Source organism: Halichoerus grypus, chromosome 11 (genome assembly GCF_964656455.1).
Source record: "Halichoerus grypus chromosome 11, mHalGry1.hap1.1, whole genome shotgun sequence".
In the NCBI taxonomy this organism is placed as follows: Eukaryota; Metazoa; Chordata; class Mammalia; order Carnivora; family Phocidae; genus Halichoerus; species Halichoerus grypus.
Genome location: NC_135722.1, coordinates 100,103,404 through 100,128,801, shown reverse-complemented (window position 1 = coordinate 100,128,801; position 25,398 = coordinate 100,103,404). Strand labels below are relative to the sequence as shown.

The 25,398-nt window shown below is 45.9% G+C and overlaps 1 protein-coding gene across 6 annotated transcripts in view; it reads right to left on the bottom strand.

The window, feature by feature from the left end:
• Positions 1 to 25,398, bottom strand: part of CADM1 (cell adhesion molecule 1) — a 316,572-nt gene that overhangs the window by 3,523 nt on the left and 287,651 nt on the right. For 2 of the 6 annotated variants that reach the window (XM_036099840.2, XM_036099843.2), the window contains 3 exons: positions 20,273 to 20,305; positions 13,060 to 13,113; positions 1,507 to 1,638 (listed from right to left, as the gene is read on the bottom strand). In XM_036099840.2, coding sequence (XP_035955733.1) covers positions 1,507 to 1,638; positions 13,060 to 13,113; positions 20,273 to 20,305 — 219 coding nt within the window. The remainder of the gene's footprint in view (positions 1 to 1,506; positions 1,639 to 13,059; positions 13,114 to 20,272; positions 20,306 to 25,398) is intronic. The other 4 variants (XM_036099842.2, XM_036099845.2, XM_036099844.2 and 1 more) reach the window with 2 other exon arrangements.

Genomic DNA, 25,398 nt, shown 5'->3' with positions numbered 1-25,398 from the left:
TGCCTGTGCATCAGCGGGGGCTCGCATGGGCAGGTCTGACCATCTTCTGCCTCCCGCTTCAGCGTGGGGTCCCCGATCGAGAAACAGCTTGACATCGTAGCAGTTGTGATCAAGGCTTGGGGTCTGTCTTAAGGGACAAGCGATTCTCGCTCAAGGTGTGACTCTAGCCCGGACCCGGATTCATGGATTCGCTAATTGGCACAGCCACTTGAGGATGACGACACACAGAACGCCCCGAAGTTGGAGACACTCTCATCGGCAGATGCTAACCATTTATGGGAGAGTTTATGGGGAGAGACAAGGACTGCCCCTTAGTAGGACATCTAGGTAGCGCTTACACTGCCTACCATAACCAAACAGCCCTCCTCCCGTTATACACTGTATTCTCGAAGATTCTTAAGGAAAAATAAAAAAAAGGCCGATACATTGGTTGTATTTTCAGGTTTTCATATGTGACAAATCTGAGCAGGCAGGCGGTCAGATGTCCCCCTCCTATCCCCTTCTTTCCTCTGGCCCCTCGTTCTCCACAGCTGCTGAGCAGACTCGGCCCTGCTCTCTGGCCTCACCTTCCTGGCTCTATCAAGCTCCGCACCAAGAGGCTGGGCGTTCTCGGCCCAATGGGCTGCCTCCTGGGCACGGGCAGAGGGTCCCCAAATGGTTTATGTGGGAGACGGGCACTGTGGGTCCTAAAGGTGGTTTCAAGTACCTTGGACCTCCATTGCTGTGCTCGAGGGACCTTCCCCAAACCCAAATCCTACGATCCAGGGGTAGGCAACCCCCCGCCTGCGGTTAATGCTATACGAAAATCCCACAAGCTCACAGCACAGAGCTTGAGAAAAACAGCAGAGAGACAAGGACCGACAAAGAAAGGAAGAATAAATTACCAAGAGGGGGGAAGAGGACCGCAGCAGCATGGGTACAGAGCAGGAGCATTGGAAAAGATGATTGCCCATCCAGGCTGCACAGCTGATAAGTGTGATGATTAATGGCAATTTAAATCAATTGCACAGATAATTCTTAAAAAATACATATTTATGTGGCTTTTAAAGCACATTAAACCAAGGAAGTATTCTAGCCACTGTGACCAGCTTCCCTGGAGCTTGGGGCCAGGCAGCACTGCCCGTCCACCTGCTTCCCAGAAAGCAGCAGGGTATGGGCATGTTCTTTCCACGTTGATCGCTTTGGGGTTCACGCCCCACCTTGCACAGCCCGGCCCCTATTTTTACAATTTTTGCTCTATCCCCAATTACGGATTGCAGAATCACACATCTAGAAAGCTTTTTGAGAAAAATCCAAATCAAGAAGCACTCCTCATCAACCCTCGGAGTCCTCATCAGCAGCTGCTTTCTGTTTTTTTTTTTTTCTCTCCCAGTTTCGGGAAACATCGATAGGCTATGTGGCCACATAATCCCAACTGCCTATCAAGGGAAACCTTCGTCAAGTCCCCAGATGCAGGGGGGGTGGTGGTGACGGGAGGCCTCCTGCCTGCCAGAGCACCTTGCTTACCTTTATGTCTGGCAAAATAGCGCCCCAGAATGATGAGCAAGCACAGCATGGCGAACACGACCACGGCCACGACACCGCCGATCACGGCGTGATCCACCGCCCGGATGGCGCCCTCCTCGCCTGCTCGAGAATCTGTCGGAATCAGAAAAGGAACAGGGCTGTAGAGCTCGTTACAAGACACCAGCAGCCCTGGCCACACTACCTCCAGGTCAGAGGTCACCTTCTTTTATAATGGAGGAGTCAGAGAGATCAGCCAGATGGATCAGCTTACAGCGAGGGAACAGACTGACCTGTCCAGGGCCGGATTGATCTGTTCTCCCCACAAGGCAATTTCATGACACGCAGAAGAGGAGCGCTAACGCATGGGGAGCACGCTTAGGGACCAGGGAGAGAAGAAACAGTCTGTCCGGTCCCGGCCTGGTCTTAGCGCTCACTCCGTCCGTGTCCAGCTGCAGATCCTAACGAGGAGGCCGACCTAGCTACTTAAGGGCACTCGGGATGGCACCTTCGGGCACTGGAGGGGAGGCGACCGGAGCTTTCAGAAGCTGCCCAGCGACTTCATCCCCGCTAGGCACGTGCATAGGAAAAGGAGCTCACAAGTCACAGCTGCCTCGAGATAAAACAAGGCTTATAAGACTAAAGACAGGTGACATGCTCACTACATTTAGGAGGTACGAGGGAGTAAGCCTCCATCTAAAACCTCAAAACCTAGTTCAAAAAAAGGCAGCAAGGAATAATTGTCCATTGCCACAGATGGGCTTTCTTTTATTTATTTAACACTTCACGAGGCGATTAATTTTCCCTTGTAAGCATCACTCCCTCAGGATGTCTTCTTCCGACTGAGGAACGACACGTTTGGCTGGGGAACAGCTCCAGAATGGACCCAGAATGAGCTATGGCGATGCAGAATGGATGCATGGCAGTGTAAAGAATTTTAATTTAGGAATGTGGCTACATCACCCCTTGCTGAAGTCCTAATGGCACCTGAGATTTATAATGTAGTAAAAAACAATTATTCTCCCGTTGATTAATACATTAACATTTTGGAGTGGAAGCCAAACCATTGTCTTCTTTTTTATTGAGTCAAGTACGACACCTCCATTAAAATGATTTACTAGCTGTACCTTACAATTTAAGCACAGCAGCAACAGAAACGGTAAAAATCTTTTAACTTTACATGATTTGTGAAGTCATATGTGAAGGATTTACCATTTAAATCTTTCAGTACAAGAAGCACATGGCCCTATAAATCTGTCCCCCTTGCAGTTGCTGGACGCCCGAGAGAAATGCATTTCACCAGGAAGACGGAGAGTGCAAATTCAAGTCAATTTTTAAGAAAGATTTATCTCTGTCTCTCTCCAAAGAACAGAGCAAATCTCTGAAGCCTCCACCTCTAATAATATTTGAAGTTTATCGATCAAGTGTACAGATCCGTGACAGCTAAAGGTAATGGTGCTCTTTTGAGCTGAAACCTGATACAACGCTTTCAGCAGGAGGGCATGATTTACACTTTCTATCGATATTTCCAATTCTGCTCCGAGATTAAGTACTGGAGGATGTGGGGAAAGAACTCGTGACTGAGGGTTCCATGAAAAGTGCTTTAATTAAAAGAGTTTAAATTAAAAAATGAAGTATTTAAAGTGTTTCATTAAGTTACCTTTCAGAGGACTACAAAAAAACCCCAAAAATCCCAACCCAAACAGAAATGCCAAATTGGAGGTAGCAGCAGGTCGCCCAGGACAACAGGATGATGGGAGTTTAACTGGAGAAGGGAGATGGGCCGGAGGCAGAGTGCGCTGCAGCCAGTTAGCCCGCTCTGTGATGTGCGAGGCCCTCCAGCAACCTGTCTAATAAGCTCGACTTGAAACGTGGTGGAGACGAACTGCCCTCCTCGGCCAAAAGTGTTGCCTACTGCGGACGCAACAGCCTCTGTGTCTTGAAAGTCATCTCAACGAGGCAGAACTCTGCCGTGGAAACTTTTTCTTTTCTTTTAGAGACAACGGAGCTCGTGGGAGGGGAGCACTCCCCTCTGGGGGCCCCCCCGACACAGGGTATCTGCCCGAGGAGAGCGCTTCACACCCCGGAGACTCTCGCCCAACTGCACAAAGTCAGACTCGCTGATGGGAAGACAGAGAGTTAACAGGAAAGCCAGGAAGTTGTGTTTTCCTTAGGGAGCTGTCAAAATGGGTGATCTTGTGGGAATGAAAATTAATCTCCAATTGCCATGAGCTTCAGACCTATTGAAAAAATAGGGAGTCTTTCAACTAACTCCCTGGGTCTTAGGCTTGGGTGGGGAAAACAGCGATACTAGCCATGGAGGAGAGGGGAAAGTGAGGGGCAAGAGCTGCAGAGAGGCCCCGGCCGGGGCAGACTGAGAGCAGAGAGAAACTTCGAGAGGCCGTCCCGGTTCCAGGCACAGACCGAAATAACCCCTTCGAGGAAGGCACTCTCATGGCCGCTGTTCAAAGACCACCTCCTCCATGCCTAGGCACAGGAATATTCTAGAAGCCAGAGAAAGCCAGAGAGACAGAGAAGCTCTGTGATCCACACCACCACCTCACGGGCCACGTATCTGCGGATTAACTTCCTTAGCCAAAACTCTTTGTTGGATCCTTGCTCCCCATGAACTTCGGGCTCAGGGTGCTCAGAGCTGCCTCATCACCCCTGCACTTTGGCCACATTCACTACCTGGGTTCTCGGGATCTTCCCCGCCCTCAAGGACATACACATTTTACGGATACTTATTTCTAAGGCTAATCTCTCCCGCTATCTCGTGATACTCACTTGTTAAGAAAGTTTACTACCACCAGTTAATCACCAAGACATTTTTCCTGCCTTCAATTACCGCAGAGGTACACAGAAGGTAACTGATGCTTAATTTACAGGGAACACTGCAGTTTGTGAGCCCCTCACCACCTCTTCCCACCCCACCCCGGGGTCACCGTCCTCTGTGAAGAGCAGCGCCCTTTCCTGCCTTAGCTCACTCCCCGCTTTTGTTTCCATGTGTGGGCTGGGCGGGAGAGTTTTCAGAGCGCTCCCGATTGGCCCCAGGTGGTGGGGGAACGGGGTGGAAGCTGGTCACGGACTACGGGGCAGAAGGGCCTGCACCTGTGGCTGGTGCCTCGCTCAGGGCGAGCAGCAGAAGCACCAGACGTTACACCACGAGGCAGCGGGCACGTGGCTGGAGGCTGCAGGAAGTAGGGGCCACCAGGAGGAGCAGGGCTCTGACAAGTCCAGCAGCAGCCCGGCCTTTCCTGTTCTGCTCACCAAGGGAGAGCTCCCGCCAGGGCTTGAGAAAGTACCTTTCACCATCATCCAAAGACCCTGCTCCTCTTGGGGTGCAGACCTTGTCACTCTGAGGTTCCACCACCTTTCCTGGGGGGTATCCTCTCCGGATTTTTGGCTCCTTTTCTGAATCAGGCAAAGAAGGAAAGCAAAGAGCCAGACTCTACAAGCGGCCTCCAGCTTCTACACTGGAAGGACACGTGGGCGTGGAAAGCACTTATACACATGCCTGGTCCTCAGGCGAGTGAGCGGCTCTTGGGCTCAGAAGGTCGTTTTCTTGCTCTTTTAAGAAACGAGTAACAGGTGTTCCTGAGAGTGCTCCTACTTCTGGGACTAAGCGGGGCCCCATCATCCTGCAGAGGAAACGTTATGTTTCTGTTTGGTGTATTTTGCTGGCATCAAGGTTAACCCAGCCTTGAACCAAGCACGTTTGGGTGGAGTGACGAATGTCACCCCAGTCCCTTCATGTGGGACGCTGAGGACCTTAGGCCTCGTCGTGCCATCGTTCCGGGCTTCAGGGGCTCTGAGCACTGGGAAGAGGCTGTGCGGGCTCACGGCTGTGGCACGGTCCTGCCAGGACTGTCCCCTCTTGCAGCCCTGTCCATGGCTCTAAGTGTGACATGAGTCTCTTTAAGGACAGATCAGTCATGAGCTGCTTAGTATTCGTGAGTTGGCTTTTCTTTTGGCAAAAAGCTGGAACAACCTGGCTCCAGGTGAGAGTTTACAAGCTGCTTGCAGAATGTTAAGTTGGAGACTATGGCTTGGGTCAGAGCTTCAACCATCCTGGGCTCGCATTAGCATCTTAGAAACTGCAAGGACAAAGACATTTCAAAGCGACTCCCAAGAGGGAGGCCCGCAACTGCTCGGTTCTCTTTACCTTGGGCCAGGTGACCCGGCCCCCTCTGTTCCTCCCGGGCAACATAAAGGGGGAAGTTCTAAAGGCAGTGTTTCCCGAGGGCCTGCCAAGAAAAGTGACTGCTGGTGCAACTTCAGTCTCCTTCCCCCCACCTCCAGGGGGCTCCTTTCTCTCCACTTGCTTTCCCCCCTCAAACGACTTGCCAGAACCGTTCTTTATGCGGAGCTCCGGCAGGCACGCTGCTGGTGCTAAAACAGGGCTCTCCAACACAGCGCGGTCCCTCTGGCTACTACTTTGCCACCTGGCACGGGACGCCTCACAGAAACTGCCATATGAATGCCTTCATCGCGGATCTGTGATAAGCCCAGAAGGCTCGGCTGCCAATTCAGGGCTTCATGGCTAGCTGGGGAATGGCCAGTGCATCCCGGACAAGCTCCTGGGAGACAGGGACTCTGGCAGAGGACGTCACCGAGCAGAATGCTCGCGGCAACCGCGGCCTGCCCACCACGCAGCCCGGGCTGGGCTTTTCGCCAAAAGGACACCAAGTTTCCGACCTCTGAGGAGCTGAAGTATGACCCGGTTAAAACACAATACACAGTGAAAACACACAGCAGAGGGCATGACAACCACCCCGTGGTTGGCTTACCTTCCCATTGCCAAGCATCCCTGGCTCAGGCTATCTATCTCCTTGGGGAGAGCTGGATACTCCTCTAAAATCCACCTGTTTACTCCTCCCATAGGTTACAGACTACCTCAGGTCTCACCTTAGAAATTAGCATTTAAAACATGGCGGAGGTTCTAACGATACTGGTCTGCTTCTCTGTCTTGGACAATTCCTACATTCGACCCTTCTGCCATTTCCGTACCCAACGAACGACTGGAAAAAAGTTGAGATTCTTGACTTTTTGCAACAGTTCTGTTACTTGGTTTGGTTGGAGCCTTTTTCCTGGGCTGAGGGCTTGCTGGACAAGTCAGTTTAATTAAAAACTCTCAGAATCCGTGTTTCTAATGGAAATGCTGCCTCCAGCTTCCTAGGACCGTAGGGATTAGTCTATCTTAGAGGATGCTTAGTGACTCTGATGTCATTTGCTACTTCTTGCGAGAAGAAAGAACAAGCCTGCTGGCGGGTTTTCCAAATCTGAGGCAAAACCAAGATCTGACCTCAAAGACAAAACGAAACGAAACGAAACGAAACAAACAAAAAAACGTGGCGCCATCTGAGAAATGTAGCTACTCACTCCCAGCCCCTCCTGGAGCTCCCTTCGTGGTAACACAAGTAAGTGTGCATTTTAAAGAGCACAACTTTATTACCGAAGGGGAACACGCTGAATGACATGCACTGACAAAATGCCACATTATTTGCTAATCCTAATATGTTATTCTTCCTTAAGATTTGCTTTTCTCAGCACCAATTCAATTATAGATGCTACAAATCCTTCTGACATTTAATTCTCTCTTGTCAGAGAGTAGTAAATGTATACAGTACATGCACAGCTTTCCCATTAAGATGTTAATATATATTGAAGCACACTAGCCTCTATGTAACGTAACCTTTCTGTTCTGCCTTCTTAGAAAGGGGAAGGGAAGGAGGCAAGAAAATCATGAAGATCCCAGATAGCATCCCAGACAGCTAGTACTACCCTTCAGCTGCATTTAATTCTAGAGATGCAACTGCAGCTACACGAACATTTCAAAGGAACTACGTTAGGCTTACTTAGAGAAAAACTGCACCCAGCATCCTCCTGCCACCCAGAGCTCGGTGCGCATTCACTCAAATGAGAAGTTCCGCACACAGGCTTCTGGGCTGGACGTCTTCACTACTCAGTGATCAGGCCTCGGGCTCTCGTAGGCTGTCACTGCCCATAGATTATCCTCCAGAAACAGGCCCAAAAGGGAGATGCAGAAGAGTTAGGACCTCCTCTCCCGCACGGCCCACTGGAGAGTGGTCGGGTCTGGGTAAAAGCGGCGCTTCGTTACTCTGCTCTGTGATTGCAGGCAGGTGGATCAGCCACTCTGAGCCATGGAGCACAACCATACGCCTCACAGGGTCGTTTCTGTGAGGCCAGCGTGTCGAATGGGAGAGGGCCTCTCTGGGCCAGGGCGTGGCATTACCACAGGCACTCAAGAAGTGGCTGTCACAGTTAAATTTGCAATATTAAAGCCCAAGGAGGGCTTTCTCCCAGTTCTTTAATACTATGGACTCCAGGCAAATACTTATCAGCTCTCTGGGGGTAAGGGCTATACGTACACCCAGCACTCTGCTCTCAGACGGTGAGATGGCCCCTAAACACTTGCTGAGTTGAAGTCACCAGGCCATTTTCCATTTCTGTAGAATGGCACCCAGGGTGACTGATGGTCCAGCTGCCCTGTGGGGTCAAGGCTGAAGGCCACCGGGGCCAGGTCATGATTCAGATGTACCATCTGAGTATGAGGATTGGAAGTATTGATTGTCCTCTAAATACTGAGAACAAATATTTTTTATGATTTTTCTCCTATCTCAAGTAACTTGATTTAGTTATTTTACCCAAAAGCAGAAATGCCTTAATGAGCAGGACGGGATCCTCCCAAACATTTAGTGTCCCCAGAGGCCAGGAGGTGCGCTCATGAGTCCACGCCCCTCATCTCCTAATGAGGACTTCAAAGTGTGAGTGCCCTTCCCATTGTGAGCAACAGGAAGGCAGGGGGGATGGAACCAGAGTTTTCCTTGAAAGAGTGTACAGCTGAGAAAGGGGACAGAGTCGTAAAGTATTTCCAAACACACATTTCCCACTAGAATCTCTCTCTGGAGAAAGATGCTTCTGGGGACCTCAGGCATTTGGGGGTGTGAGGAGGATGGGTTAATGAATATGGTGAAGTCACCCCAAAGCAGTGTCCAACCTGTGGAACTGGAATTCACATTTTGTGTTGTAGCCTGGCGACTCTCCAGTTTGGAGGAACGTTCCTATTTGATGGCCTCCTTCCTCCCCATGAGGGAAACAGTAGCATGTTGGATTATGGGAAGATCAGCAATCCAATGACCTTCAGGCTCCCATCCTGGGAGTGCTGTGACCAAGCTGCCATGGACTCGAGATGATTTTCTCAGTCTACTGCCTTGTAGTCAACAGAATTTTAAAATCAGGAACTCTACGTGTTTTAACCTTTGTGACCCCAAACTTTCCCACAGCCTATAGGACCATCTCAGTGGGAAACTGATCCCATAATTTCGGACAATGGGACAATGGCACCGAAATCATCCGAGGCGAAGGTCTTCTTTGAAGGAGAAAGAGCTTGATTTGATGCCGGAAAAGATCTTTCCAGGTCAGCTTGTGGTTCTACCCCTGATGGGCTCCAGAGAGCCTGACTTTCCCCTCCTCATTCCCCGGATGCACACACTGAAATTGAAAGGGGTCCAAGAGGAAAAGGATTCCTGAGAAGACCCCAGAGCAGAGGAAGTGTAGAGTTCACAGCGGAAGGAGAACTACTCTCAAACTAAAGTCTCTATTTCCTGCAGAGCCCTGAAGACCCGCATGTTCAAATTCTGACTCTGCCTCTTGAGGAAATCATTCAACCTGGGAAGCCCCCGCTTCCTCACTTGCAAAACGAGACTGCCCAGGAAAATCCTCTTAGGGCTGGCTCACTCTCCCTGTCCCAATGGCCTTCCATGGGGACCTTTTGTTCTCCACTGGCCTCCACCTCTTCCTAGCCCTAGTCACTCGGGTTCACTCTACCTGCTTTAATTTTTTTCCACAGCATTTACCACTGGCCACCATTATCTCATGTCGTGAGCCTGGCTGCCCCACTAGAAAGTAGCTATGAGTGCAGGGGCCTGTGGCGTGAGCCCCAGTGGGTCCTGGTTGATCTTGTTCACCGCTGCATGCCTGGTGCCCAGCCCAGAGCCTAGCACATGCAGGAGCTCGAACAGTGGTGCTCAAAGAAGAGCAAATGAGATCATCTGTGAAAGAGTTTTCTGAGCTGAAAACAACTGTACAAATACAAGCTAAATACTACTACACTTGAGATTTATGAGCCATACCTTGAATTTGTCTACACAGCCCAGCTGGTTTTTCTTTATTATTTTTGCTAGTCTACCACAGAAGTGAAATAGCCTGTTTGCCGAATCCGGGCCACGCTTTCGGTGGGGGCAAGGAAGACTCCCCTCTACCCCCCAATGTTCTGTCTACTGAGTTTCTCCACACACATTTCAAGCAAGTTCAGCTGACCCTGAGGACGTTCTCAATGACCAAATGGTCACACAGCCCCTCCCAGAACTGATAATCTGGATCCAAAGGCCTTTGTGTGCTTCCATTATCTACATTTAGACTGTACTGTGAGCCCATGTTTCCTTCAGAATTCATTCAGGGGACTCTAGTCGGCTCACCTAGAGTCTTCCATCATGCCTGGCATGGATTATCAGAGCCATTTAGAGTTTGCCCTCCACCCATACTCTTCTACAGATTGTGAGGGAGATGTGGGATTTTTCTAGATCATTTTCTCATTCGTAGGGCAAGAGTTGAAAACATGTCTTTTGGGGAAGCATGACAGCTCTGGAATTTCTTGGTGCCTCCGCTTCAAAAGCAGCAGACTGATGGATTGCTCTGATAGTGCCGCAGGGCCATTTTCTGGCACACTGCATATTTACCAATGCACTCTGCTAAACGGTCCCCAAAGGCCCTTCCGTTGCTGAAAGGAGGGAGGCAGTGCAGACATTTTTTTTAAAGTTTTAAAGTAAAATAGAAGGATAAATATGCTTAAAGCTATTCTATTCCACATGGGTGGCAATAACCACCAGCTGTCACCAGGAAAGAGCAGATGTAATTGATAAAACAATTCAAAACTCTTCTGGGTCCATCGTCAATAAAGTTAACACCCAAAAAGTAAATGAAAGGGTTCAAAGTAGGACTGGATAAGCTCCCCAGGTCTGCCAATAATTAAATCACTGAACTACACACAAGCATAATTTTTTAATGCAGATTGAAGAGGAGGATCAGCTGGGCAACTTGCTTTGCTGGGTGAGGATGGAGCACCATATGTTGCTTATGAGATCGTCATTAGCTGAGGTAGCAGTGGTGAATGGGGGAGGTGGGCAGAAGACAGACCATCGTTATTTCCGAGGAAATGCAGGATCGAGCATCTATCCCTAATAAGGAAAGGATGAAGTTTCTACCCAGATGGAACAGGCAGTGGATGGTAATATTATTCATTACCACAGTTTAGCATTAAATGCGCAACACCTACTCTAATTTATTGATGGGCTGTTTAAGACGGGTGTTAACCTGTTTGTCTTGTATTATAATTGAATTCAGTCTCTAGGCTACAGAAATTTGAGAAGTTCATCCTTTCTCAATCAATATGCTCCCCTTCAGTGACCCATTTCAAGACAGCTTCATAAAAAATAATGTATTTTGTTTTAATAAATTTAAACACTACGACAGCTGCTCAATTTTTATTGGTTTTTTTTTTTTCCCTTCAGATGTCTCTTTGCTGCGGAGGGAAGCCAAGCTCACAATCAATAGTAATTGATTAATCAGCATCCCCTTTGAACAAAGGTGCTAATCAGTTTTTGATTAGTTCATCAAACCAGATGCAAAGGCAGCCCAAGCCCGGCCTGATGGATCATCAGTGTTCTACATGACTTATGGCTCCTGAACAACACAGGGCTGCAGCGTTCCTGGAGGGGGTGGGGGTGGGGGTACCACGTAATTATTCATTTAACCGAATTATCAGGAGCACAAACAGTTGTTGGTTTATTGCTCCTGACTCGGGGGTGATGGATAGAACTGCAGCAAGACTGCATCTGACTTGGTGCAGAGCTGAGAGACCTGGAGTGTTTCCTTAATGGATGATGCCTGGGGAAGGGGGTGGATGGCCGACGTAGTCCCACTTTCCTAAAGAGGAGAAAAATTGCCTTTGCCTACCTCAGTGATCCTCATCTGACTACTGCGCCAAGAGGGATCAGGCCCGTGAGGACTCAGTCCTTTCTTGGGATCCCTGAGAAATTCCACTTGCCAGGGCCGCCATGTCAGAGCTGTTTTATTTAGGGTCAGGACACGAACTCAGCGCAGATTGCTTACAACCAGCATTACATTCTATGCAAGGAGCAGGACTTATCTCTTCTTTTAAAAGAAAATCAGGCTACTGTTTTTGCAATTTCTCTAAATACACCACCAGTTAAGAGGCAAAAATGAAACACTCCCTTGATGGGCTGGCTGTCTTTCTAATCTTCTAGTTATTTATCTGAATTCACTGGGATTTGGAACTTATTCATCCAACAAGTATCAATCGAGCGCCTACTACATGACAGGCATACAGCAGTGAACAAACCCAATATGGCCTCTTGGAGCTTCCACTGGGTGGAAAAATCTGACCGCTAAGCTCAAACCGGGACATGCTATGTCGAAACATAAAGCCACCCTCCCTGTTTTTTAAGTTTGACAGAAGCACCTAGGAGGCGATAAATCTGCACTTTGAAAGACTAGGTGGCTCTAATTTTCTCACTGGGTGAAACCTGCAGTCAAGGACCACCACCTCACAATCAACTATTCAAGGGAGCTGAAGTGAAAGCTCTTCAAGAAGGGGCAATATGGAACCCTTCCTTCCAAAGGCTGGAGTAAGGATCTACAGCCCTGCATCTTGGTGCCTCCATCACAGTGATGAGGAAGGGGGCTTTCTTATTGATTTATTAGGAATTAACCGATCCAAATGTTTAAGGAGCTGGAGCTGGTTGGCAGCGAAGTCCCACAACATCATGGCAGCTCATATAATTGTTTAGCTCTGACCATTTTGAATCTCCTCCCCGCCCCCCTCCTTTTCAGGATATGCTTCTTATTCTGGATTAGTAACACCTAAATCCTGGAATCAAGCATGAAACCTACTTTTGCAAGAGCTCAGTGTGCTGTGAAAAAGGTCTGAGGTGGATAATTAGTTTACATCACGGTGTGTGACAAAACAATCGCCCCCCCTTCCTCCCTGCCCCTCCCACCCCGTGTTTCTAAGATAACTGTGACGTGGCTTTTCAAGTCTATTCTACAGAAGTAGATGGTCAATAGTAGTTTTTTCCTTTTTAAAATAAAGATCTTCTCTCATAATCCAACATCCTTAAACTGCTTTGTAATGCGAAACATTTCTCTTGAACCGTTACACACCCAGAGCATAAAAATTATTTTTACGCCACTGAAAACAGTGGCCTTCGTACAATGCAAAGATGAGCTGACCTCCCTTGCAGTGACGCCCTCAGTCCCAATCTGAAATATACATGCCACGAGCACAGGGGAAAGAAGGGGGTGAGGAGGAAGAAAGTGTTAGTAAAAATTCGTTTTCCTTTAATCCACAATTGCTAGTTAACTGCCCAGGAAACCAAATGGCCGTTTTGTAGAAGTGGACAGGGCACCCACAGGTTGGACACCGCAGTGCCTTACCTAATGACTAGCCCTTACCTGAGAGGTCCTCACTGTCCAGTTCTTCTGCGGAATTGGGCAACTGAGTAAGGCCTTACAAGTAAAAACAAATCGTTTTTCTTTTCGTTCCTCAAGGGACATAAACAAAACACTTAAGAACTGAGGATGAATTTCTTAAAAAAAAAAAAAACATGAGCCAAATCTCTTGCTATCTCTCTCTTTTTTGGATAGCTTGAATGCATTAATCCATAAGTACATTTCTCCAATCATTTCATTTTGTTATTGATACACAATCAAGACAGAAAGATTCCTCAGTCTCCGCTTTCAAAGCACATGAAACATGAAGGTGAATGTTTAAAATCACTCATTCATAACAGCATGCAAAAAGAAAAAAAATAAAGCCTGATTGTTAGCTGTTGATGCTTTGACATGGCTCTTAAATACAAATACAGTTAGATGTTACATACTGATGTATGTAAGTTTTATTTCACATTTTACCATAAATTGAAATCCTTTGCCAATACTGACAAATACATTTCATTATCAATTTATGACGATCTTGGATCACTTATTTCAAAATGGTACAGCATCTGCTAACTACAGATTGCAGGTTATGTCTTCATCAGAAAATCTGATTCGCCAAATGACTTTTTAAAAAGGAGAATTTAAAAAAAAATCAGTGGTATTCCTGAAAAATGAAACCCTCAAAGCTGAGAAAGCAGTTAGGTCAGGAGCTAATCTGGTGGGGGCTTGCAGGGTCTACACCGAGCCACCACCAACGCTGGCCAGCTCTCAGCTAGCTCTCATCTGAATTAAAGGAGGGGTAGAGGGAGATAGAAAGACAACGGGAGGCTTGGCTAGGGGATGGATTCCATTTACTCATGCTTTACTTGCAGGCTGCTCCGTTCACGAAGATCATTAACCGCCACAAATATGTGAAACAATCTGAGGCCTCCACCTGTTGTTCCTTGACATTCTGCTCAAAGTCCTGTCTGAAGGCTCTGGGTCTTCTAATTTGCACAATTTGCTAATGCTTCTCTAACGGGATTTGTCATTTTGGAAGAATATTTGTGGGCCTATAAAACCGCAAGACTTTGAGGAGAGGGGTGGGTCTTTAGTTTTCATCCTTCCCTTCTCTTATAGCCAAGCACAGAGTATACTCTCAGCAAGCATTTGCTGAATGAATGATGTGGGAGTGATGCTCAGTGAACTACCAACCAGAGCATGAAACAAATGCTCTGGAAACAAGCAATGTCAAACTGATCACACTATTTAAAAAAAAAAAAAAACCCAAAGGAACAGAAACAATCATGTAGGAATGGTCAGTAAAAGCTTGGGTTTTGTAAGTTGTTTTATAAAGAAGCCAAGTGAATATTGCTAGCTAGGCTGGTGCCGTGACAAGGAAGTCATCGTATCGGCTCTTGAAGAATTTCCATTGCGAACCTTGAGCGTCAGTGTTCAAGGGCGGGTGCCAATTAGAGATGGAAGGGTTTGAGTGCACGGATGTGCCCCAACTACGGATTTAGGCAACAAAAGGGAAAGCAGTGAGTAATGCAATCAATTATAGAGGCAACTGAGTAGGGATGCTACCCGTTTGTTCTGAAATCTGATTGGCCGAAAGTGTTCCTATTTCTAATTGGCTTTATCCATTGTAAAAAGACTGATGAATACAATTATTTGAATAATTGTTATAAATAGGCAACATAAAGTACTCCTCTGTAGTTAATTATGAATTTGCAGTTCTCAGAAGGCTAATCCCTTACTTCTACGTGGCCCAGTGAATATCAAAGCATTCTACGTACGTGCTTGGCACCCGCTGAACCATATTAAACAAGGATGTTTCAAGTAGGCAGCTTTACTGCTGAATGCCTGCTTCCTTGGGGAGGGCATTAGAAAGCTAATTTTAAAAAATAAAGACAAATATGTTTATGAAATATCATTGATATGCAAAGTTTCCCATTAAAAAGCAACAGACAGTTGATATACACCTCATTAAAGATGAAACTGTCATTTTTAATGGCATAAATGTTAAAATACACCAAATCATCTGGATCTGCCGCTCAGATTACATCGGAAAGTGGGAAGCCATTTCGATTAGTGGCATTAAATTTGGTTTTGCACTACTGTTGTATTTTATGAATCTACAGTGCTCGGCCATAGTTGGATAATTTTTAAGTAAATATAATTGGAAGAGCGTACCGAGGCGCTGAGTGCCCAAGGGAGGACAGGCAAAATTTACCTCCTAGAACTGCTTTGACTTAGGTAGTCCTCTTTCATGTTAAAAATTATACACCTCTTATTTTCTCAAAGAAACAAAGATGCATTTTATGAGGCAGACAATGTTTTCCAAAAGGAAACTTCACAATTTAACAATACGTGGGAAATCCCTTCTTGGTTTTTCTCTTTAAACTTCCATATCATCTGTTAAAGACCTTTCTTGTCACTTCTAATTAAAATGTGTCCAATAAATGTCTTTAAACTTTGTTAAACAAGTGAAAAGTTTAACTATTGGTCCATGTGGGATTTTTTTTTTTTTTTTGGAGCAAGTAATTCTGAGCGTGGTAATTTCATGCAGGCACGATAATGGTCTCTTCTGAGGAGACGTGTGTTCTGCTTGTCGGGGTCTAGGGTGGGCTGCACTACCCCGGGCCTCCTGTCTTTGCTGTTGCTATTCCCCCTTTCCAACAGACATCGCTGGCTTCTAAAAGTGGTGTGTGGTGGCAATCTTAAACCAGGTGAAGGAAAACCTCAAACACTGGAAACAGCAAGAAATCCTAGAGATAGTTAAATAAAGTCAAGGTCAAGGTCAAGCAAAATTCCAATGTTTGTGGGTTCGGTTCATTAGGGTTTCATTTTTTTTTTTTTCCCACAAAATGTCATAAAAGAACGATCAAAGAAAACCTCAAGGAAACAAAAACGTAGCCCCCTGGCTCCAGTACCATTCCCAGTAGGAAAAAGTAGGCGATAGTCTCTTTCTTACCTAAGCGGCATACATCTGATCACTTGGCCATATTATGGAAACTGTTACTTCCATCACCAGCCATAAGAGTTCAGACGCCCCCGGTAGTTTTAATCTAAAAGCTCAGTCATCCTGTTCTTCCTGCTTTGTCAGCTTTTGTGGAGAGTTTGTCCCTTCTTCCCATTAGCAGAAATTTGGTTCACGCCGTTAAACAGTAGCACATTGTTTCCAAACGGCATATCAAGGCTGAAACACAATCTTCAGGTCCTGCAGCCATTCGTAAACCTCTTTAGCTTTGTTCTTGAGTAGAACATACAATGTCTGCAGAGTCCCTTGACTGAATGACAGCCTTTGAAAGCCACTGTGGTATACTCATACAGAGAGATGTGCAGAGAGGTACATACACAAATGGTGGACATAGAGTTTGTAATAATGCGCACTGCTGGCTATTTGTCTTTCGGATGGGCTTCAGAAGTACCCCGCAATTGAACAGAAAGTTAAGATAAGAATTTCATGTGCTTTTAGGATTCTAGCAAGGCTTGCACTACTTGTAAAATTTTACAAGTCAGGGAAAGGGAGCTTCAGGGGGGTGGTGACCTAAGGGCAGCGGACTAGGGTGTGAGCGTGTATCTAGCACAGGCCAAAGATTTTTGCAACCAAAACTGAAAGTGAAAAATTATTTCAGGGGGGTTCCCAGTTTGAGTCTTACCATAATTACATACTGAATTAAAAACTATTGAAAAACTCATTTGGGATATGTAAATACATGAGATCATCAGCCTCTGATAGATCAAGAGGTGGAAAGCAAAAGGATAGGTAGACTAGAAAATCATAAAACGGGAGGGGGGGGGAGAGGGGGAGAGGGAGGGGGGAGAGGAGAGAGAACCTCCAACCCAGAGGAAGCCAGCTGACTGCAGTGCAGCAAAAGCACAAGCACTATTCCAGACCATGGGCATGCGGTCACCCAAAACCTCACACAGGGGAGGTGGGTGGGGGAAGGGAGAGGGTACACACAGGGCTGAAAAAGAACAAGGCACAAGACACAGAGAAGCGCCCACATTTGAACAAACAAAAACCGTCACACGCACCCACACGTCGATAATCATAGTAACAACTACACCATCCGTGCTTTAAGTCACTCATGCATTTCTGCCATCAATTTCAGACCACGTGGTATCAGGATTTGGCAGAGTGTTTTTTGCATTGCTCAACATGCACACATAACACAGGATTCTTCCTGACCAGGCCTTAAGGATGAGCTCCAAAAACACAAGTGCTCAAGATCCTTATTTAAAGAAAATCCCTTCGGTCACCCTAGTCTAAAAATCCCATTCTTACACTCCCTTTTACATTTACCATCAATTAGATCCTTAAAAACACATTGTGACTGATTGTTGCTTGGTTTCTTTTTGGAGAAAATCCATTTGATTTTGAATCATGCCCATGCACTTCTAACCTTCCAATACATGCTTATTCCAATCAGATATTGGTAAGAACAAATGATCAACATACATTAATAACTGGTATACTTCATACGTACTCTAGCAACACAAGCTTGAATAAAGTGTTTTAATGAGTCTTCAAAGGGAAAGCTTTTTATAAATTATTCTTTTTCGTTTTTATAAAAGAGAAGAGAACTACAGGAGGAACTACAGTATGAACACTTTTAAGACCAATAAAGTGTCCACGACAGGCTGACCTAATATGTCTTGTCATTTGAGTTGCCAAGTTCTCCGACCATGCCATTTTTCTAGGCCCAGATCCCTCTCATGAACATCTCAAGGTTATTCTCAAGTGCGTCTAAGTCAAAAGGTTGCTAAACTGAAGAAGCTGAGTTTCAGCCATAATTCACTCGAAGACAGTGGGCTCCAGATCTGCATCTCTCTGGAAATCGGGTCCCCTGCTTTATAGTTTCCACCATATCCTATCACCTTTTCTACCCTGACGACTGACCTGAAGATTGTTTCCCCTCCGTCAAGGAAGAGTCTAGATACTACTCTGGTTTTCATTAAAGCTTTTTGCTGTGGGCTGGAGAGTATGCTGTTCAAGACAGCGGTAGGACCTCTTTGTGAGGATGCTATGAGGATAACAGACAAGTTAGGAGAATGTGTTTATACATGTACTACATAGGGGGACCAACCTGAGTTCTCACTTCTCTCCTCCTGCTGGTAAGGAATAGTGTGTGTTTGGGGGGGGCATTTTTTTTCTTCCTCCCCGACAGTTCTTGGCTCTGGGCCATTTCTCATGTGCTACCAGCCAGTGAACAACATCCTAGTGGTGTATCCTGGCTCGAATGCTGTCCTTAACTAATAAGGCAGTGGCTGCTTCTCTGTTTCCGACCACAGGAATGCTAGAAAGTCTTATTCCAATTGTCTCTTTGTATACCACAAAAGAGAGATCACCGTCCCTTTCTCTCTTTCCAGGAAAAAAGACCTGATCAAAAACCGTGTCCTAGACCGCGACTGGCCCCTAAGTTAATGTCTCATTTTTCAGGTCAGGGAACATATTTCCTACTTGGAATACGTCACCCGACTCCAAGACCTACATCCATTAGAGTAACGTTAAGTACATGGATTTTATCGAAGGGACCTAGCAAATAGAACTCTGGAGTCTTAGGAGATAAATGATCAATATTTCTTCAAAGATCTCACAGAATTCAGGAATCTTATGGTTACATTTGACCCTGGAGTCAATTATAGGAGGCTCAGAACTTAAAGCATCTTAGAAAGAATAGAACAAAATCTCTTGAATGACATTAAAGTAGCCTTAAAGCTCTGAGACTAATCGATAAAAGTCAGGAAGCGCTCAATTAATGATGAAACCTACAAATAACTAAGCTTAATGGAGTGCAGTGTCTGAGCTGTAGCAAGCACTATGGGGCATTACCTTAGAAAGTGGAGGTTTTATACCTAATTGATTTCTCATGATTGCCAGTGTATCTGGCCCTTTACCTTTTCCCTCTGTGCTGGTGACAGGAAAGGGCCAGGTGAGGCGGGAGGGGCGTAGGGAGGGAGATACTGCTCCAAACCTAAGTTCACTCTGCTTTCTCAGAATTCCTCATCAGGCAAGTCCAGATAGGGGGGTGATGCACCAAGCATCAAGGCTTGACCTTCAGGGACAGCTCACACAGGACGGGTTTCGCTTAGAGATTTCTAACTGCCAAGTCCTCAAATGTAGGTCTGTTTTGAGAAAGTCAGTCTGCACTAGGAAGAGATGTTTTGCTAAAAGATGCAGGACCAGTAAGGGGTTGGCTGATCACCCCTGGTCACTTAGATGATGGATTCCAACCCTGTACAACGGGCGAAGTGATTTCAATAGGCCCTTTACCAAAAAATTCCCTCGAACTCAATTATTAAAATTCAGCCCGATTTTTAACTAACGTCTCTTTCTCCAAGCACAATATCACTGGGGTTAGAGTTAGGGAATAAAGTCATATATAGATGAAACATGATTCTAATTTTCTGATTGGAGAGACACAGAAAAATTAATAGACTTATTCCAACCTTGTAAGTTGGAGATGAAATTGAGAAAAGGACATTCTGATGGCCGTTTTGTTTTTCTTTTTTAATCACTTTTGGTTACAACCATAACCAACTTTTTAGTATTTTGCCTACGAGATACCCGCACACAAATGATTTTTTGAGTCCCACTTAATGCTGTTAAAATTTACATCTGGTGTCACTCCTGGTTTGCAGAGGCTTCCCACCCAATGCTAGCTAGCATAAGCCTGCATGCACACATGGAGATTAAGATGCAACTGGCCTGCATCTGCAGAGGTAGCTATGATTGGGAACATAATTAAGAGAAGATCGATGGCCTCGTGAATTTAAACAGAACTACCCTTCTGCCCTCACCTGTCCTTCACAGCCTCAACTACTAAGTGACATGAATGACCCCTCTTCTAAATGTACCTGGGACTCTAGCCTATAAACAAAGAAAGCAACTGGGCCTTTAATCCAGAGGCCATGATTTTTAGGGCAATATTCATTTTTGAAGTCCCTTGTATTTCGGTGTCCGGTGGCTGTCTATCCAGAAGGGCCGCGTGCAGCCGGATCTCCTGCATCCCAGCCTGGTGGGCGCTGGCCTCGTCCCAGACGGCCACCACGGGTGCCGAACTCACAACAGAAATGACAAGACTCGACATCCTTTCAAGCCTTCAAAATTACAGTCTATGCATGAGATCAGTCTACTCGAAACACGGTTTCCCTTGAAGACTGCATTTCTCTTTTTCCCAGGCTTGCCTTGCCTCTCAGCAGCGCTGAGAAAGTAGATAAACAGTAACGTGATACCAACCGTGAACTGCTGGCTCTGTCGTCGCTGCCGTGTCTACAGACAGGAACAGAGGATTGGAGGAAGGGAGGAAACAGGAGGAACGGCATGCAAAAAAAGGGAAAATGGAAAAAAATGGAACAGATAATATATGAGCAAGCTTTCAAAGAACATCGCGTGACAAGCAATAATAAATGAAAAGCAAAAAGCATTTGAAGTGAGTTGCACTGTTTTAAGACATGCCTTCAGCTCAAAGCTGCGAGCCAGCGAGGAAAACAGTCAATTCTGTGGTTCTGGGGGTCTTGCCAGGACACAGCTCCTTGCTAGTCCATAGTCAGGGGAACATGCAAAGTGAGGAGAAACACCAGTGCAGAGCCGCTGGCTCTGAGTGCGTCCAGGCTCAGGACTGGGGCAGGAGAGCTCGGTCGGCAGGCTGGCGAAACAAGGGGTTCATACATTCAAACATTGCCTCTGTCGGAAGCCAGCCCACGAGGGCACTTGGGCTGCACGACTGCCAGTTAGGCATCACTGACTCAGTCGCACTTTGAGGATCCTTCTACGGCTCACGCTCAGATGCCTGTAGACGAACATGTGAGCTCAAGTCTTCCATCCCACGTTACTATTTTGGCAGTGTTCAGCTGGAAAGTGCCATGGACTGGGAGGCCATGGGAATGAACATATTAAAGGTTCCCCGGCAAGTTTCTGTATGCACAGCCCCCTCCCCAGCCCCTCCCCCCACCCCCACCTCCCGGCCACCAGGCATCCATTCTTCGCTTCGCAGCGCCCGCTGGGTTCCCACCTGGGAGCAGAAGACTGCCATGGGCACACCCGAGTCCACAGCAATTTGCCAAACGCCACTTCCAGTCACGTGACATTCCACAAATGACAGTATCCAGCCATCCCTTTGCTCCCAGGGCAGCATCACGTTGGCCGCGGTGAGCTGCCGGGAGCCCCGCCTTCGCGGCCGCAGCAGGAGACCACACGGCCGCCCTCGCCTTGCCAGATGCACTTGCCGCGGAAGAAACTGTGGTCTGCCTCTTTCTTCTTCCATTTCCGATGCTGTTCAAGATTCCCCCTCCTGCTGGGCTTCAAACCAGGCCTTCTGTCCTGGCTCTTCTTCACAGGAAATGGCTCAAGGGGCTCAAGAAATTTTCTTTTTATTTTTGGCTAGAGGGAAAGTGGGATAAATATCTAACAAAATGCACGATGACATTCTTTCTCCAGTCGGTTTTTTTTTTTACACCACTCCTGTGGCCAACTTCATTCCCAAGTCAACCCATCTGGCCATGCTTTCGTGTTCAGCTCTACGCCTCTCCAGTATGTTTCCTTCCACTATCCCCTTCTGGCCAGAAAGGGATGGTGACATGGACTCGTCATCTCTAGCTGGGGTGGCGTTCTTGGTTAAAAGTGCAAGTAGTCACCTGTCCCCTCCCCCCCCCCCCCGGCCTTAACACAGCTATTTAAGCTGGTAATTATTTTCATGAGTTCTAGGGACTCCAAAAGACTCTTCCGGACTCAACACAGGCAATGTTTAAATGCAATGGAATGCCAAACTTTTTTTTTTTTTTTTTTGCTCAAACGAGCCTGGTGCTTCTGATCTGCAAATCAGGACACATGAATTCACACCGGTGTTCCCCCTCAGTTGGCACGCTTTCCTCAGGACCCTCTAACCATCAAAACAATGGCAGCCCTTCTAAGGAGCCAGAATCAACCAGCAGTCTGAGAAGCCGCTGCAGCTTTAACGTAACTTATAGCTGAGTTTCTGAAGAATTGATGAAGGAAAGAAAAACATAAAACACACCGCATAAGAACACAATACTTACTTACAAGTCAAGTCTGTATGCATAAAATAGCAGTAAAGAATAATACCAAAAATTGTACAGTTGAAACATCGCTATACCAGATTGTCATGACACAGTAGACACATCTCCTTACTTGAAACATCCAAGTCAAGTGTTAGTTTGAGGTGCTTTCAACTTAAGGGGCAAGATCAAATGCACATTTGTACAGAAACATTTATATGCACGCTGGTACATTTTATGGATAGGCACTAGCTCTTTTCCAAAATTAAAAAAAAAAAAGAAACACTTTGGTTATTTTCATAGTAGCGCTTCTCATAGGCTGTAATTTTAGCAGGTAAATAAGTAGCATAAAATGAAAGAGAGGAGGTGGAGTAAAGCCTAGAGGTTAGAGCCCTCAAAAATCGTATCTTAGCATGAGCCGATGACTGCTTGATTTACGGTCTTCCTACATCGCCATGCTGTCCGCTTTATCACGAAACTAAACTAAGTGACCCTAGGCGTTGGCTTCTATGTGGGCACTTAAAAAATGAATGAGCCAAGTCCGCAGTGCAGCTTGCTTCCCCATTCTGGGGTTGGGAAATCCATCAATTGTACCCAAAAGGGGAGGTTGCCGGGGGTGGGGGTGGGGGTGGAAACATCTTCTAGAACAGTTAAAAGCAAACACATGTTCGAGTCAAACCACACGAGTCACTGCAGCTGGAAATGGCAAAGCCATGATCAGCCAGAGAGCAGAGAAATGCAGCAGACACACAGGTTGGCCACAGACTTCGAAGGAGGTTTGAGGGTGTGTTGGGGGAGGCGCTGATTCTATTTCTCTAAGAGCATCTGGTGTGCTATCTGAACAGAGGCTATTTCAAGTAAAGAATTAAAAAAAAAAAATTCTTTAGAAGTGACTTTGTGCTCCCCGCAGGAGAGCACTGTGACAGAATCTAATTCTCCTTCATAATTGCATTATGACTTCATGCAGAAACCACAGACCCCTGGCTCTGAAGTGAGCGCCGCTCTGTGAAGCAGGATTTATTAGGGGTGTCTTAATCAGAAGACCGGCGAGATGTGCCAGCTCACCCCTGTGCATCAACTTGTGGGGTCACTCCATTGTTTGATAACATTCGAAGTCTATGGGCAAAATGCAAAGAGTAAATTTCCAATATAAGTTAGAAACGTTACCATTAGCTCGAAAAATGAGAGCACCTGATCGTCCTAACAAAGACTCGTTTTCAACTGCATCTTGCTGTTACCTTTAGAAACTCATCGGAGCCAGGCCTCCGAGAGAAAGAGGTCACGAAGAGTGGAGTTGGGCTTAAGGCGCTGTAGGGTTATGGAATTAAAAAGGCCTTGCTGAGCTATTGTCTCTATTTTAATTTTGATTACAATATGGGCAAATTTATTGTACACTTTATATGGTCAACAACAACCACGAAAAAAACCCCAAAAAACAAACAATCCCACGTTCCTGCAAACCCAGTGAGTGTGTATGGCCTTAACAGTCACTCTCTAGCTGTTTTACGAGTATAATCAAAGAAGGTACCCAAGGGCAGGCCCCGCACTATATGAAAGATGCACATCTCACTAAATATCGACTTCTTGGTCTCCCAGCCATACAAACAGTTTATGGCATCCTATCTTGAGTAAATTAAACATCACCTATATTTCACATGGCAGTATAAGATATTTACAAAATGAAAAGGCTCTGACAATGTGTGAGATTAGAGACAGTAGCCGTTTAACCAAGTAGCCAAAAAAAAAAAAAAATTGCTGCATGAGGCAGCTGGGCAATATTTAGTTGAAACAGTCCTGTGTAAGCTCCACTGTGGCCCATTCTAATCCTTTCATATGGATTCTCTCCAACTTAGAATTGTTCATTGAGTGTGACAGACTGGGGGTTTAAAACTAATCCATAAATTAGTCCATGGTCTCAAACACAACGGGTGCCATAAATGAAAATGAAAATCCTAGAACAAAATTAAATTCACAACCTTAAATACTTTTTCTTCTCCAATTGCTCTGTGGTGCTCCTACTTTATGACACACAGATTCACCGCAAGACTGCATTTTGGGGTGTGTGTGAGTAGGGTGTACATTAAAAAATGCACAGTGTAATAACCCAGAGAACCCAATCTGCTCAAAAGCAGAGCTTAATTGTAAAGAATTTAAATTCTCCCATTTTGATTGTCATAAGCTTAAATGGAAGCGTACTAAGCAGTCCAGACATATTTTAATACACTTTCCCCGAGTTTATTTTCTTAACTAAAGTCAATAAGGAGCCAATGGGTTTTCTTAATTGAATTCCCCTTCAGTTCATGTTACGGGGCTGCTTTAAATCTAGACACTAGGGCAGGCGAGGAACTCCCCTGACAATTTTATTTTCATAGTTGTGTTCCGCCGGCCAATATATATTAAATATATATATTTTTAAATTTGTTTCTTTATTTATTTCTGACTTATTTGAAATCTATTGGAAGCAAAAATACGTGCTGGAAAATTAAACTTCGAAATTTATTTTCTACTGGATTCCCGGTTAATTTTCTTTCCAACTACGTTATCCTTTAATTAAACTCCCATTTCTCAGGGACTGGAGAAAGGGGACAAGAACAGAACAGAAGCTAAAAGGCCCAAACAGGAGAGTCTTGATAAAGCTCTCTTCCTAAAGTCACCCTCCCCTCCTTCCAGGGAAGGGGAAGGGGAAGGGGCCCCGGCACCATGAAACAGCGGGATGGGGAGTGGATTGGTGTTTTGTTAAGCAGTTTCAAGTTTTGTTAAAAGCTTCTTCAGAATTATTCATTAGTGCTCCTGTGCCCCTGAGATCTTTTCATTTGCGAACCAAATGTTCTGAAAATTATAGGAACCCATACAGGGGTTTCACCTCACAAGGAACACTCCTCTCCCTTGGGGTGGGTGAAGGCTGGGTGGGAAGGAGGGGCAGAGCAGGTAAGGCACAGTTGAGGGGAGAACAGATGACAAGGGCAAAGGGGGAGAGGAACGGGGCTCTAGAAGTGGTAGCTTCTAGTCATCTCCGGTTAGATGCCGGAGCGCTGAGTCCTTCCAAGTCCTACCCTTTCCACCACCAAGACAGCCCCAACAATCACTTTCTAAGCCCGAGAAACCCGTTTGTATGATGCTAGTTTTCTGCACTGTGGATGAATCTTTAGTATGGAAACGTGTCAAGACTTTATCTCTTGGATTCTTTTTAAACAAGGAACATAAAAGTATGGGAATTATGATGGAAGCAATAGAAACAAAAAAAATCTCAGTTCCCATCTCTCATTTCTTTTCTTTAAAAGGCAGAATCAGGTGACCTTCGTCACTGTAGCATTCTCACTGCTTCTGTTCCCTCCTAAATCAGTATGG